The sequence below is a fragment of the Homalodisca vitripennis genome, chromosome X, assembly GCF_021130785.1.
Source record: "Homalodisca vitripennis isolate AUS2020 chromosome X, UT_GWSS_2.1, whole genome shotgun sequence".
Classification (NCBI taxonomy): domain Eukaryota; kingdom Metazoa; phylum Arthropoda; class Insecta; order Hemiptera; family Cicadellidae; genus Homalodisca; species Homalodisca vitripennis.
The window spans coordinates 147,630,954-147,649,024 of NC_060215.1; the positions used below are offsets into that span (position 1 = coordinate 147,630,954).

Consider the following 18,071-nt stretch of genomic DNA (forward strand, 5'->3'; position numbering starts at 1 on the left):
ATTCATTTAAACTAAAAGGTACTGACCATCTTAATTAAACTATTCACTGCTTCTAATATGAATATACAAAATCTTTGTCCAGTTCAAGATGGTAGCATTGTTTTAAAATAAAACAAATTGTTAGATGAATGTTTAGCTTTAGATTTTTAATTGCACGCCATGGCAACAATAATAATCTCTCATAGAGAAAAACTCTGTACATATAATAACATATTTGGTAAATTTAAATTTAATCATGGGAACAGCATTTGGATTATGTTTTATTGCACTCAAGGTTTTTGTGTTGAGTAAACAACGTTACGTAAACATAACCACATGATTTCATTGCATTTATTTTATCACTAATAAGTTTAAAAAGTTTTTATGTTTTGAAAATTATTTGTATTTTTGGATAAGAAGATTATATAATATAAGAATAAAATTATATAGATTCACCTGAATAGTGTTATAATGTAATGTATCATGTGTGTATTATTGGTTATAAACAACTTGACTCCCTAGCTTTTGGCTTGGCCTGGACGTAGGGTGATAGGCAATGTGAGGGGTGGAGGAACGTAGTGGTGATAAAAGACACACATTCGTGTACAGGGAATACGACTTTGGCGTTTCAACTACAGAGTGTGAAAACTCGTCCGATGAGTCGAAACGTTTTCAGTTAATGAAAGTGTTCAAATTTTGCACGATTATTGTTTTTAGCCTACCTCCGGTACCAGATTGTTTATTTGTATAAAATTGCAAGCAAATAATGATACAACAAAAATGTAAAGGAAATCATGTCATCGAAAAGTCACTCTGACCAAACTTTTTGGTTAGGAACGTTTTGTAAGTGGGAAAGTTTGAAGTTAAGATCTATATAATATAGGAATAAAATATTCACCCGCATACTGCATATATATATATATATATATATATATATATATATATATATATATATAGATACATTATTTCAAATATTGGATCATTGTTTTAATGTTTCATTATCATTTATCCAATAATTATTATATTTAAAAATGTTTTATTTCTAGGATAAGGATTTCACCTGTTCATTTTAGATTTTATCCACTACATTGTGTAATGTTATGGGACACTACAGTTCTGATTCTGATTATGGGAATATGTACTCCATATTTTTAAGAAAGAATATCAAGCAACTTCAAAGTGAAATTGAGAATACAACATTAGTGAATGAAACAATATCCAGGGATTCTAAAGATGTGAATTTGAAAACACCAATTTTACAAGAAATACTATCCAAAGATCCAAATAAAAGGATTGAGAATATACCAATCTTCATAATATAATCTAGTAGAACATTATAGAATGTACACATATTTATTGTCTGCTTTGTGCGTGTTATAATTATTTACAAATAATTATCCTAACAATGAAGTTAATCACATTTCTGCAGGCTTCCAGTTTAATTGGAATATACATTAGATACATCAGACTTATAGAATCAATATCTATATTGGCAAGAATACACCAAATTTACAGATAACACTATCTAATGATCCTAATTTGGGATTATGAATACACCAGGTGTACATCAAACACTGTGTAACAAGTATCGAGTTGGGATTATGAGTACATTTGATTTGTACAAAAAATGTCAGACTTTGAAACAATGCTGAGAATATTCCAGCTTTACAGATAACACTATCTAATGATCCTAATTTGGGATTATGAATACACCAGGTGTACATCAAACACTGTGTAACAAGTATCGAGTTGGGATTATGAGTACATTTGATTTGTACAAAAAATGTCAGACTTTGAAACAATGCTGAGAATATTCCAGCTTTACAGATAACATTATCCAATGATCCTAATTTGGGATTATGAATACACCAGGTGAACACCAAACACTGTGTAACAAGTATCGGGTTGGGATTATGAGTACATTTGATTTGTACAAAACAATGTCAGACTTTGTAGCAAGGCTGAGAATACCCCAAATTTACAGATACTACTATCCAATGATCCTAATTTGGGATTATGACTACACCAGGTGTACATCAAACACTGTGTAACAAGTATCGGGTTGGGATTATGAATACATTTGATTTGTACAAAACAATGTCAGACTTAGGCAAGGCTGAGAATACACCAGGTTTACAGATAACATTATCCAATGATCCTAATATGGGATTATGAATACACCAGGTGTACAGCAAACACTGTGTAACAAGTATCGGGTTGGAATTATGAATACATTTGATTTGTACAAAACAATGTCAATCCTTAAGCAAGGCTGAGAATACACCAGGTTTACAGATAACACTATCCAATGATCCTAATACTGGGATTATAAATACACCAGGTGTACAGCAAACACAATGTAATAAGTATTGATATGGGATTAGGAATACACCATCTTTAAAGGGTATACGATTCTAATACTGTAATGTTTTGATTGTGAATACGCCATCTTTTCAGGAATTCAATCCAATAATCCTAATGACGAGATTGAAAGTAAAACAGTTTTAACGTATCTCTCTATACAATGATCCAAGTTTGGATGGATAATGTATACACTGGGTTCAGACAAATACCATCTAGGAATACGTTAGCCTTGTAGGAAACACTATTCATAAATGAAATAATTTTCAGTAATCATAATAACAGGATTGGGAATTCGCCAGGTTTAAAGAAAATACCATCCACTGACCCTAATTTTTTGATTTTGATAATTAATCAGCTTTTTTTATAGGAAACACTATCTAGCAAGCCTCAAGGTTGAGAATACAGAATTGAGAATTCACCAGTCTCGAAAGAAGCACAATGTAATGGTCCTTGTATCGGGACTGTGAATAATCAAGCTCTGATGATACAATAACACTATCTATAAGGTATCAAGTGACAAACAAGAGTCTATTGTAATATAAAGTATTTAAAAGAACATGCTATGTGCATGTCCTCCAGGATTTTATAACAGGAAAAATAAAACATAGGGGCATAGGGGCATTTTTGTTCCTTGTTAAATAGTTGAAGTTTTCCGTGAACTTTACACTGTCATCACGAAAATGTTTTAAAAATCACGAAAATAAAATTACTACCTTAAAAAACTGTCAAATAGCCATAAATGAACATATTTGGAGAGGAAACCTGCAGCCTGAAGTAGGAAGATTACGTAGCCTGTACATGCCTTTTTTCAAATTATCTGTTGTATAATTACAGGATAAGACTTGTCATCAGTGAGATAAAAGTATACACTAAAATTGAATTTTTCAATGTATTCCTTGATAGTTAATTATGAAAGATTAATTACAATCAAAAGTGAAATAACAACGCTTTAATACAAATTATTTTTTATATGTAATGATCATATCAGGAAACAGAACCATAGAATATAGACACATTCATATAGTTTTTTGTGTAAGTGTTGTAAAAAAATGTTAAATGTTTCTCAAATCAAGAGACAAATTAATATTAAATCGTAAAATCATGTTTCAAGATAGCGGTCTATTGATATGTTCCAAGTTCATAAACATAAACACTAATAAGAGTATAAAAAATATTTATAGAATAATAAAAGATGCGAAATTAAATGAAAATATTTCTCTATGTACAAAATACAAATCGGCAAGGAAACAATGTAGATGTAAGCTTTTAATGTTGTAATGCACTGCAACATCTTCATCGTTTCCATGAATACAGCAGCTAAAAGGAATACAATGGATCTAATGATGGGAATGTGAAAATAAAATATTAGTAGCGAACACTATCTAGCTAGCCTGGGCTTGGAATGAGAGTAAACCAACTTGTTGTAATCACTATCCAAGGATCCTAACGATGTTATTGAACAGAAAATACTATCCAATGATATTTATGACCGGATTGTGAGTATATGTGATTTGTAAGAAACAATAAAAAACTTCTATGTATATTGTGGGTGTACCAGATTTTAAGGAACCACTATCCAATGTTCCTTTAGATGGGATTGGAATTACAGCAGTTTTACACGAAATTCAAGCCAGTGATCTCAATGATAGGATTATGAACACAACTGGATGGTAGGTAACTCTATCATGCTTATACGCAGAACTTAGAATACACCATCATAAAAAAAACATTGATGCTAATGACGGATTTCTAAGTACACCTAATAAGTAGCAAATACTATACAGCACACCTCAACCACATATAAATTATACACTATTAAATGGAATGTTAGGATTGCAAATACAACGGATTTATAACAAACACTATACAGTAAACCTAGAATATGGTTTTCTATACAACTATTTTAAAGCATTTTTACCAAATGATCCAACCAACGGGATTCAATGTACAACAGATTATTATACAGCACGCTATACAATAAACCTATAATTACATTATTTTGAATACACCAAATTTGTATAAAACACAAGAGTCAAAACTATAAAAATGATGAAGGTGGAAATGAATACACACACTCATTAAATGAAACACTATTGAATGGTTGTAATAATGGTATAGAGAAGGATTTACCAGATTTACTACCCAATGATTCAGAGATGGGATTGTGAATACAACTGGATTGCAGGTAACTTTATCAAGCTTATGCACAGAACGGAGAATACACCAGCTTGCAGCTTGAAAGGAATCACTGTCTATTGATACTAATGATGGGTTTCCAAGTACACCAAACTAGTAGCAAACAGTGCAATGTACATGATGATATACTGCAGGCCTTGGTGTGGAATAAAATGTTAACCAGCTTTAAAGGGAACAGTATCCAACGTAATGACAGGATTGTGAATACAAAGAAATTCAAGCTAAAGGTAGACGTGAATATAAATAGGCTTAAATGAATCACTAACCAATGATTCTAATGATGAGATTAAAAATACCTCCTACTAAAAACAAAAACTATTCAACGATCATAATGACCACACTGAGAATACGTCAGCTTTTAAATAAACGTTATTCAAATATCTTAGTGTGAAGAATGTGAATATACCAGCTTTTTAAAATAAACATTATTCAAAGATCTTAGTGTGGGGACTGAGAATACACCAGCTTTTCTAAATAAACATTATTCAAAGATCTTAGAGTGGGAACTGTGAATATACCAGCTTTTTAAATAAACATTATTCAAAGATCTTAGTGTAAGGACTGAGAATACACCAGCTTTTCTAAATAAACATTATTCAAAGATCTTAGTGTGGGAACTGTGAATATACCAGCTTTTTAAATAAACATTATTCAAAGATCTTAGTGTGGGGACTGTGAATATACCAGCTTTTTAAAATAAACGTTATTCAAAGATCTTAGTGTGGGGACTGTGAATACACCATCTTTGCTAAATAAACATTATTCAAAGATCTTAGTGTGGGGGACTGAGAATACACCAGCTTTTTAAATAAACATTATTCAAAGACCTTAGTGTGGTGACTGAGAATACACCAGCTTTTCTAAATCAACATTATTCAAATATCTTAGTGTGGGGACTGTGAATACACCAACTTTTTAAATAAACATTATTCAAAGATCTTAGTGTGGGGACTGTGAATACACCAGCTTTTTAAATAAACATTATTCAAAGACCTTAGTGTGTGGGGACTGTGAATATACCAGCTTTTTAAAATAAACGTTATTCAAAGATCTTAGTGTGGGGACTGTGAATACACCAGATTTTTAAATAAACATTATTCAAAGTCCTTAGTTGGGGGACTGAGAATACACCAGCTTTTCTAAATAAACATTATTCAAAGATCTTAGTGTGGGGACTGAGAATACACCAGCTTTTCTAAATAAACATTATTCAAAGATCTTAGTGTGGGGACTGTGAATACACCAGCTTTTTGAAATAAACATTATTCAAAGACCTCAGTGTGGGGACTGAGAATACACCAGCTTTTCTAAATAAACATTATTCAAAAAGTCCTTAGTTTGGGGACTGAGAATACACCAGCTTTTTTAAATAAACATTATTCAAAGATCTTAGTGTGGGGACTGTGAATACACCAGCTTTTTAAAATAAACGTTATTCAAAGACCTTAGTGTGGGGACTATGAATATACCAGCTTTTTAAATAAACATTATTCAAAGATCTTAGTGTGGGGACTGTGAATACACCAGCTTTTTAAAATAAACGTTATTCAAAGACCTTAGTGTGGGGACTATGAATATACCAGCTTTTTAAATAAACATTATTCAAAGACCTTAGTGTGGGGACTGTGAATATACCAGCTTTTTAAATAAACATTATTCAAAGATCTTAGTGTGGGAACTGTGAATATACCAGCTTTTTAAATAAACATTATTCAAAGATCTTAGTGTGGGGGACTGTGAATATACCAGCTTTTTAAAATAAACGTTATTCAAAGATCTTAGTGTGGGGACTGTGAATACACCATCTTTGCTAAATAAACATTATTCAAAGATCTTAGTGTGGGGGACTGAGAATACACCAGCTTTTTAAATAAACATTATTCAAAGACCTTAGTGTGGTGACTGAGAATACACCAGCTTTTCTAAATCAACATTATTCAAATATCTTAGTGTGGGGACTGTGAATACACCAACTTTTTAAATAAACATTATTCAAAGATCTTAGTGTGGGGACTGTGAATACACCAGCTTTTTAAATAAACATTATTCAAAGACCTTAGTGTGGGGACTGTGAATATACCAGCTTTTTTAAAATAAACGTTATTCAAAGATCTTAGTGTGGGGACTGTGAATATACCAGCTTTTTAAATAAACATTATTCAAAGATCTTAGTGTGGGGACTGTGAATATACCAGCTTTTTAAAATAAACGTTATTCAAAGATCTTAGTGTGGGGACTGTGAATACACCATCTTTGCTAAATAAACATTATTCAAAGATCTTAGTGTGGGGGACTGAGAATACACCAGCTTTTTAAATAAACATTATTCAAAGACCTTAGTGTGGTGACTGAGAATACACAGCTTTTCTAAATCAACATTATTCAAATATCTTAGTGTGGGGACTGTGAATACACCAACTTTTTAAATAAACATTATTCAAAGATCTTAGTGTGGGGACTGTGAATACACCAGCTTTTTAAATAAACATTATTCAAAGACCTTAGTGTGGGGACTGTGAATATACCAGCTTTTTAAAATAAACGTTATTCAAAGATCTTAGTGTGGGGACTGTGAATACACCAGATTTTTAAATAAACATTATTCAAAGTCCTTAGTTGGGGGACTGAGAATACACCAGCTTTTCTAAATAAACATTATTCAAAGATCTTAGTGTGGGGACTGAGAATACACCAGCTTTTCTAAATAAACATTATTCAAAGATCTTAGTGTGGGGACTGTGAATACACCAGCTTTTGAAATAAACATTATTCAAAGACCTCAGTGTGGGGACTGAGAATACACCAGCTTTTCTAAATAAACATTATTCAAAGTCCTTAGTTTGGGGACTGAGAATACACCAGCTTTTTTAAATAAACATTATTCAAAGATCTTAGTGTGGGGACTGTGAATACACCAGCTTTTTAAAATAAACGTTATTCAAAGACCTTAGTGTGGGGGACTATGAATATACCAGCTTTTTAAATAAACATTATTCAAAGACCTTAGTGTGGGGACTGTGAATACACCAGCTTTTTAAATAAACATTATTCAATGACCTTAGTGTGGGGACTGTGAATATACCAGCTTTTTAAAATAAACGTTATTCAAAGATCTTAGTGTGGGGACTGTGAATACACCAGCTTATTAAATAAACATTATTCAAAGACCTTAGTGTGGGGACTGAGAATATACCAGCTTTTTAAGATAAACATTATTCAAAGATCTTAGTGTGGGGACTGTGAATACACCAGCTTTTTAAATAAACATTATTCAAAGACCTTAGTGTGGGGACTGTGAATATACCAACTTTTTAAAATAAACGTTATTCAAAGATCTTAGTGTGGGGACTGAGAATACACCAGCTTTTTAAAATAAACGTTATTCAAAGATCTTAGTGTGGGGAATGTGAATATACCAGATGTACATCTATGTATCAAGCTGGGATTGCGAATACACCAAATTTATAGGAACCATTAATAATTGGGCCTAATGACAGGGTGGATAGGACACAAGCTTTAGTGTTAACACGATACAATGAACCTAATTTTATATTATTGTTAATACAGCAGATTTGTAGCAAACACTATCTAGATAAGATTGAGTCAGAATATTAACGGCTTGTTCCTCATCAATTATAATATTTATATATAACCCATATGTTGTTTAGAACAAGAAAGATTAATTTCGCAATACCTTTTGTATACCCACATAGATATCATATGTCAAATGGAGTTAATTGCATATTGTGTCAAAATATAAATAAAATTATTTATTACATTGTTAGGAAATTGGTCTGAGATATTTTATTGTAGATCTGTTAATCTATAAATATAAAAAAATTAATTACAAAATAAGAATTTTTTAATAAAATGTTTCTTCTACGAAAAAGTTTTTTTTGTAAAGCTTATGATTTCTTTTTTAGTACTTGTAAACTAATTATAAAACACGAAAGCATTTTTGAGACATAAAATTTATATAAATTTTCTATAACTATGTAATCAAAACCATACCATCCATTCAGTCATTGGTATGGTTTAAGATTAATTTTTTGCTCGCAATTTAAATTCATTAGTTCATAAAAAACGTTATGAGAATTTTAATTGAGGTACAGCAATCCAATTCACTATAAAATTTCAATGAGTTATCATCACTATGTTACATTTTCTTCATAACTACTATTACTAACATACAACATTTAAAACATCAATATCTCTACACCAGCAACATCAAGGAAGTAAGGAAAAGTTACAAAGAGAACATTGATCAAGCTTGCAAGTGGATACATCTCCAGAAGGATTATATTTTAGCAATCTAACGGTGTACAAGAATGGTACATTGGTACATCACTACCAAAGAAGTGAAGATGGCATGGAAAGTGGAACATTTAAGGAGTTGAACTCCTTCAGTGCCAAAGGTCACTAGCAGGCCTAAAAATTAGTATTTATAGGAAAGTATTCCTTTATACAACTAGCCTTAAACTTACATAGAAATTTATTAAAAAAAAAAAAAAAAAAAAAAATTGGAATAAAATTTAAATCAGTTCACTTCCTGAAGAAGGTTATATATTCCCCCATATATAGGTGGGGGGGAATTCAATACAGGGTATGCAATAGGTCAGCCCCTGTCAATCGTTCACAAAAAGATTTAGAAAAATTGGTAAATATTTCTGGCTTAATGGGACTTACGTTTTATCGTTTTCAATCCTTCTTTGTGACTTTCAAAGCACAAATTTAATGCACAATACAAGAAGTGGATCAAATAGAATATTCAAACTTCCAAAAGTTACAAAAAGTATTTTTAAACATTCTTTCCAATATATAGGGCCTAAGTACTTTAATCAATTACCACATGAGGTAAAAAGTTGTATAAACTTAAAAATATTTTCCGGAAAATTAAAAGAGTGGTTATTTTTAAAACAAGATGTAGACTTTATGAATGTTTGCTTGGTATAAATTCTGTACATATGTCGAAACTAATTAATTTTTTTTCTCGTCTGTTGTTTTATTTTTCTTCTAAAAATTGTAAATATAAGTACGTATACTATGTGAGAAATGTTAAGTTGAACTGCAATACCACCTATTATAGGAATATAATCTGTACATATACATAGTTATTTTATAAGTAAACCAAGCGCCACAGAGAGTGTCTTTGGATGTATCAAGACTGGACTCATTTATCATTTTTGTACTGTGTATTTATATAATTAGTTTAAGGATGTTGTAAATTTGTTTATATTTAATAATTCTCACTGGCCACACATACTTGTAACTGTGGTCAGTTATTTCCAAGGACATATTATGTTATATTCATGTAAATTAACGAATGGAAAATAAAATTATTATATTATTATTATTATTATATACTTATCGCTATAAAAAACAAAAAAGCTAAGCATTTTGGCCAAACCGCAGGTCTTAATTTGTTTCTTAATTCTATAAGTCTGTTTTAAACATTCGCGAATGACAAATTCAATATGGAAATGCTCAGCATTGCAAATATTTTTAGATGAAAGTATAGGACAAACTCTTTGTTAGTACCAAGAAGAGTTACAACTTATGTGAATGTCTTTGTTAGATAAAATATATTTTATGACATTTCATCCTGTGCTTTAAAATAAAATTGCTCTTAACGTTGGGTATTGTTCGTTATTTAATTATGACTCAACTGTTTATTTATGTATAAAACTGAAATATCTAACTAGATATTTAACAGTACACTTGGTGATAAGCTCTTGACATTCTACTCAAATGACAAATGTAAAGGGGGTTTAGAAACCATTAGAAACCTTTTTAGGGGAGGATCACCCCAAATGTAGGTTCCATTAATCCAGAAATATTCTCCGATATGCAATCATTTTAAATATGGCAGAAAGGGTTGATGTTTTGGTCACTGTTTATAAACAGTAAAAAACAAAAAAAAAAAAAAAAACAAAAAAATATTAAAATATAACAATTATATAGATGTTAGATTAACTTACATAATTAGATTTGTAAACTAGTATAATTTATTTAGGTTCATCACAGACTTAGATTGGATTATTATATAGCAGGGGAAGCCACAAGTTAAGGAGACACGAACATTAAAGGGCTTACATTACCTGTTGGTTACAAAAAGGTAATCAGTCATAAAATATGGCTGACGAATAGTAAGATTTCTTTGTGTAATACAGGCATACATCTATTATTACATTAATTCACTACTTTTGGTCGCATTGTAATGACCACATTTCCTGCAAATGGCTGTGTCGACAGTGGGAGCAGGGACGGGGTTGTCGGCAAATCCGTTGTTTTCGGAGTAGACACCATTGGAATGGTCAACGGAGCGGGATCGGTTGGGTCGTGGAGTGTTTTCTTCTCCGTCATCACTTTCCAACACCATCTTCGGTTCTAGAAACAGAATACCCACGTGTTGTTATAGTTTACAGAAATAATTAGTATCTTTGGCACAGCCATGGATGTATGCGTGTTTGGACGGTGCTGGGAAACAAACAAAATCATATATGGGGAGGTGAATATGTGTTCCGTAACATTAATATATGTGTCCTGAGTGTACAGGTAGTGTGAATAAACATAAACACAAATATAAGTTACACATAAATAGTTAAAGAAGTGTGACATATATGCAATGCTGGGAAATGTGTGAACATATAGGAGGCATAAATGTATAGCAAATAAGTAGAAAGTGGTTGTGGAAATCTTTTGCAGAAAAAACGTGGTGAAATAAGCACAGAAATATCGGTGAACACAGTGTAAAGACGTAGTTCTACCAGACGCTATCAGAAGAGTCCTCTTCGTCCTCACAGTTGTCCATGATCGCCACCAGTTCCAGAAACATAATGTTCTTTCAGACTATTACAGCGCCAAGAACCTCAGTCCAAGGCATAGTGATTCTTTCCTATGCCTTCGAAAGATATTTCTCTTCTCCGCCATCACTTTCCACGATCATCATTGGATTTAGAAACTGAAAAATGTGCAAGAGATGGGTTTCAAAGTACGGATAGTAGAAGAGTTAGTGGTACTAATAACGGCCAGGTATCTTATCACCTCCGTCATAATTTTTAACGATCATCATTTTCGAGTCTGAAAAAACCGAAAACGTCTGTTAGATTACGACATTTCTTGCAAGAAACTACAAGTTTTAGTGATGGATGCAGGATAGACATTCAGTAGGATCTTTGACTTCTCTATCATCACTTTTAATGATTTTCACACTACTGAGACACATGAAGCCTACTAAGGATGCCATGATAAGAAACAAATATTGCGTGCTTTGACTGGCGTAGCTGGCCTCCCCTTCTTCCGAGTGGATATGACTGAGATTAATGCTCTAATCGTAATATACATATTTTGTTCTCTTAGGACAAGAAGCTTAGAAATTGCATCTAGTCCTAAAAGTTTAGGAGCCACCTTCTGTCCAGATACATGAGGAAGAATTTAGGGAATTTAAAACTAAATAAACTTAAAACAATTGTTTGACATTTCAAATTACAGTAAACTAAACAAAATCTTAAAGTAAAAACGAATTAATATGTAAACTAACAACTCATACACGAGTGACACTGGGAAAGAGAAGCAGCGGCAAGGACTCATGGCAGGCAGGAGCGGAGATAAGATATGATGATCTTGATAAGATACGATGATCTTGATAAGATACGATGATCTTGATAAGATACGATGATCTTGATAAGATATGGTGATCTTAATAAGATAAGATATGGTGATCTTGATAAGATAAGATATGGTGATCTTGATAAGATAAGATATACGTGAACTGATAAGCACTCATAGTCTGATAAACATAAATACCACATCAATCTGTCATCGGCTCTTACAATGCCAATGCATTGCCGGTTTCGGCAACAGTAAGGCCATTACTATTTACAGTCACTCGGCCTTCATGACGTCATCAAAAGTTATTAAAAACACAACCATAACACATATAAGACGCAAAGATGGACAAACTAAACACAACAGGCCTGCTCAGTCCAATTTTGACAGTGCTTTGTGCAACATTAAAACATAATAAAATTGCAACATCTATCCAGTTAATATTGCATGTTGGACACGAAAACAAATTACATTTTCTGGAATCTACTGTTGAAAAAAGTAACAAGAGATTAAATTACAAGATGTATGGATCACTCATATCTTATTACCCATCCTTACAGAAAAGTTGCCTACAATGTGGCCAACAGATTAAGTACCCCTTGAAAGGTCCGAACACCAAACAAATAGCACTATCCATTGGACATCCTTCTTCTATCATTGAATACCCCATAAATAAATTTTAAAACTCTAGAAATATTAATGATGAAAAATCCACTGATGAATTCAAATATTTTTCAGTTGTCCAAGACATGCCTATATTGTTTAACACGACAAGAACTCAACATACAAGGCATCGTGTATAACGTAAAACCTTAAAATAAGTTTAACGGCTACTAAACAAACCCCAATCGTTGACAAGTACAACCATATACAAATAGAACTTTGTGATTGCTCTTCACATTATATTGGCTACAACCAACTTTAAACCAGCGTAATATTTTACGGAGAAGACATTTTGTGGTCGGATTTGCGGCATTGTACTATAGTAACAAACACCTGTAATTTAATCTACAACTCGACCTATTCTCTCATTTACGATTTTCTTCAGACTACTTGCGGGCCATCCCCCTGACGTGACAAAATATGGTAGTTACTTCAAAAAGTAGATTTATAGCTGCAGTAATGGTGTACCAAGTGTTATTGCTTTCAGTTTAATCGTTCGGGAATTATTAAGCCCGTGCGGGACTTTTTCACACCATGTATGTGTGCGTGTGTGTATTTATTTATATTTATATTTTCAAAGAAAATTATAATTGTTTCCATACAATATAATAAATACAATGTACAATAAATATAATGTAACATAATATAATACTAAACTTGAATGTGTGCTAAAACCAAAGTGTTTAAATTTCCAGTTTAAATGACTAGTTTTTGTCTTGTTACAAATAATGTTAAAATTCCGCATACAAAAAGGTAAAAATGTGGATATCTAACTGAACAATCGGTGACTTCAAGTAACTAAGTTGCGTAATATAAGTTTTAACCAGTTTAAAACACTTAGTATGTTCAATTCACCATAAGGACCTAAGTATAAGCCGAAAGGGTTTATAATAGCTAAAGTAAAGGAAATAATTTTACCAGATGAAGTTATGGTTAAGAAGCCCTCTCTAAGATTTAACCTGGGGACCAATGGATTAGAGGTGACATTCCAACCACCAATAATTGCCAAACAGGTTGCTTGTAAGGACAGCGGTCACCCATCCAAGCAGCAACCACGTTCGATGTTGCTTGATTCGGTTATCTTACGATTACTGCTGTGCAGACCACGAACAATATATAAATTCTTAGTAACCAAATCGGAGAGAAAAACCTAGAAATAGCGAAAAAACGCCCTGTCTACAAAGCAGGAAATACAGATAACTTGACTAGGATTTCTTTGATTGGAGGTAAGCTCTCTTACAACCCCAGTATATACTACAAGTGCACTTGGGCCATTCAACACAGAACTAAATTTATAGGAATGATATGTGTTGTCACTTATCTATTAGTGAAGGCTACCTAAACATAAAACACGTAAAACACGGAAATAAAAACATATCAATCTATCCTATCATATCCAAACATATCCATCAGTGCATAGAAACAGTTAGTACAAGACGATGGTACCGGTTAAGCTGAGCATTCTTCATCATTTGAGTTCTCACTATCCATGAGGACCCCGATATCAAGCAGAATCTCTAGAGAAACAGAAATCTGAAGCATTATGGCAGTGCTTAGAAACAATTAGTACAGGACAGTGGTATCGGTTAGGCTGAGGATTCTTCTTCATCTGTGACCTCACTATGCACTATGATCTCAATATCGAGCAGAATCTCTAGAGAAACAGAAATCTGAAGCATTATGGCAGTGCTTAGAAACAATTAGTACAGGACAGTGGTATCGGTTAGGCTGAGGATTCTTCATCATCTGTGACCTCACTATGCACTATGATCTCAATATCGAGCAGAATCTCTAGAGAAACAGAAATCTGAAGCATTATGGCAGTGCTTAGAAACAATTAGTACAGGACAGTGGTATCGGTTAGGCTGAGGATTCTTCTTCATCTGTGACCTCACTATGCACTATGATCTCAATATCGAGCAGAATCTCTAGAGAAACAGAAATCTGAAGCATTATGGCAGTGCTTAGAAACAATTAGTACAGGACAGTGGTATCGGTTAGGCTGAGGATTCTTCATCATCTGTGACCTCACTATGCACTATGATCTCAATATCGAGCAGAATCTCTAGAGAAACAGAAATCTGAAGCATTATGGCAGTGCTTAGAAACAATTAGTACAGGACAGTGGTATCGGTTAGGCTGAGGATTCTTCTTCATCTGTGACCTCACTATGATCTCAATATCGAGCAGAATCTCTAGAGAAACAGAAATCTGAAGCATTATGGCAGTGCTTAGAAACAATTAGTACAAGACAGTGGTATCGGTTAGGCTGAGCATTCTTCATCATTTGAGTCCTCACTAGCCATGAGGACCCCAATATCGAGCAGTATCTCTAGAGAAACAGAAATCTGAAGCATTATGGCAGTGCTTAGAAACTATTAGTACAGGACAGTGGTATCGGTTAGGCTGAGCATTCTTCATCATTTGAGTCCTCACTAGCCATGAGGACCCCAATATCGAGCAGAATCTCTAGAGAAACAGAAATCTGAAGCATTATGGCAGTGCTTAGAAACAATTAGTACAGGACAGTGGTATCGGTTAGGCTGAGGACTCTTCATCATCTGTGTCCTCACTATGCACTATGATCTCAGTATCGAGCAGAATCTCTAGAGAAACAGAAATCTGAAGCATTATGGCAGTGCTTAGAAACAATTAGTACAGGACAGTGGTATCGGTTAGGCTGAGCATTCTTCATCATTTGAGTCCTCACTAGCCATGAGGACCCCAATATCGAGCAGAATCTCTAGAGAAACAGAAATCTGAAGCATTATGGCAGTGCTTAGAAACAATTAGTACAGGACAGTGGTATCGGTTAGGCTGAGGATTCTTCATCATCTGTGACCTCACTATGCACTATGATCTCAATATCGAGCAGAATCTCTAGAGAAACAGAAATCTAAAGCATTATGGCAGTGCTTAGAAACAATTAGTACAGGACAGTGGTATCGGTTAGGCTGAGGATTCTTCTTCATCTGTGACCTCACTATGCACTATGATCTCAATATCGAGCAGAATCTCTAGAGAAACAGAAATCTGAAGCATTATGGCAGTGCTTAGAAACAATTAGTACAGGACAGTGGTATCGGTTAGGCTGAGGATTCTTCTTCATCTGTGACCTCACTATGCACTATGATCTCAATATCGACAGAATCTCTAGAGAGAAACAGAAATCTGAAGCATTATGGCAGTGCTTAGAAACAATCAGTACAGGACAGTGGTATCGGTTAGGCTGAGGATTCTTCATCATCTGTGACCTCACTATGCACTATGATATCAATATCGAGCAGAATCTCTAGAGAAACAGAAATCTGAAGCATTATGGCAGTACTTAGAAACAATTAGTACAGGACAGTGGTATCGGTTAGGCTGAGGATTCTTCATCATCTGTGTCCTCACTATGCACTATGATCTCAATATCGAGCAGAATCTCTAGAGAAACAGAAATCTGAAGCATTATGGCAGTGCTTAGAAACAATTAGTACAAGATAGTGGTACCGGTTAGGCTGAGGATTCTTCTTCATCTGTGACCTCACTATGCACTATGATCTCAATATCGAGCAGAATCTCTAGAGAAACAGAAATCTGAAGCATTATGACAGTGCTTAGAAACAATTAGTACAGGACAGTGGTATCGGTTAGGCTGAGGATTCTTCATCATCTGTGACCTCACTATGCACTATGATCTCAATATCGAGCAGAATCTCTAGAGAAACAGAAATCTGAAGCATTATGGCAGTGCTTAGAAACAATTAGTACAGGACAGTGGTATCGGTTAGGCTGAGGATTCTTCTTCATCTGTGACCTCACTATGCACTATGATCTCAATATCGAGCAGAATCTCTAGAGAAACAGAAATCTGAAGCATTATGGCAGTGCTTAGAAACAATTAGTACAGGACAGTGGTATCGGTTAGGCTGAGGATTCTTCTTCATCTGTGACCTCACTATGCACTATGATCTCAATATCGAGCAGAATCTCTAGAGAAACAGAAATCTGAAGCATTATGGCAGTGCTTAGAAACAATTAGTACAGGACAGTGGTATCGGTTAGGCTGAGGATTCTTCGTCCTCACTATGCACTATGATCTCAATATCGAGCAGAATCTCTAGAGAAACAGAAATCTGAAGCATTATGGCAGTGCTTAGAAACAATTAGTACAGGACAGTGGTATCGGTTAGGCTGAGGATTCTTCTTCATCTGTGTCCTCACTATGCACTATGATCTCAATATCGAGCAGAATCTCTAGAGAAACAGAAATCTGAAGCATTATGGCAGTGCTTAGAAACAATTAGTACAGGACAGTGGTATCGGTTAGGCTGAGGATTCTTCTTCATCTGTGACCTCACTATGCACTATGATCTCAATATCGAGCAGAATCTCTAGAGAAACAGAAATCTGAAGCATTATGGCAGTGCTTAGAAACAATTAGTACAGGACAGTGGTATCGGTTAGGCTGAGGATTCTTCTTCATCTGTGACCTCGCTATGCACTATGATCTCAATATCGAGCAGAATCTCTAGAGAAACAGAAATCTGAAGCATTATGGTAGTGCTTAGGAACAATTAGTACAGGACAGTGGTATCGGCTAGGCTGAGGATTCTTCATCATCTGTGACCTCACTATGCACTATGATCTCAATATCGAGCAGAATCTCTAGAGAAACAGAAATCTGAAGCATTATGGCAGTGCTTACAAACAATTAGTACAGGACAGTGGTATCGGTTAGGTTGAGGATTCTTCTTCATCTGTGACCTCACTATGCACTATGATCTCAATATCGAGCAGAATCTCTAGAGAAACAGAAATCTGAAGCATTATGGCAGTGCTTAGAAACAATTAGTACAAGACAGTGGTATCGGTTAGGCTGAGGATTCTTCTTCATATGTGACCTCACTATGCACTATGATCTCAATATCGAGCAGAATCTCTAGAGAAACAGAAATCTGAAGCATTATGGCAGTGCTTAGAAACAATTAGTACAGGACAGTGGTATCGGTTAGGCTGAGGATTCTTCTTCATCTGTGACCTCACTATGCACTATGATCTCAATATCGAGCAGAATCTCTAGAGAAACAGAAATCTGAAGCATTATGGCAGTGCTTAGAAACAATTAGTACAGGACAGTGGTATCGGTTAGGCTGAGGATTCTTCATCATCTGTGTCCTCACTATGCACTATGATCTCAATATCGAGCAGAATATCTTGAGAAACAGAAATCTGAAGCATCATCTTAAGTGCTCTTAGTGTATTATTTTGTTGGA

General features: G+C 34.0%; 1 protein-coding gene across 1 annotated transcript in view; it reads right to left on the bottom strand.

Moving 5' to 3' along the window:
* The window catches only part of LOC124369662 (histidine decarboxylase-like), a 79,787-nt gene that overhangs the window by 11,076 nt on the left and 50,640 nt on the right, over positions 1-18,071 (bottom strand). Inside the window, exon 15 of the mRNA XM_046827712.1 lies at positions 10,728-10,926. Coding sequence (XP_046683668.1) covers positions 10,728-10,926 — 199 coding nt within the window. The remainder of the gene's footprint in view (positions 1-10,727; positions 10,927-18,071) is intronic.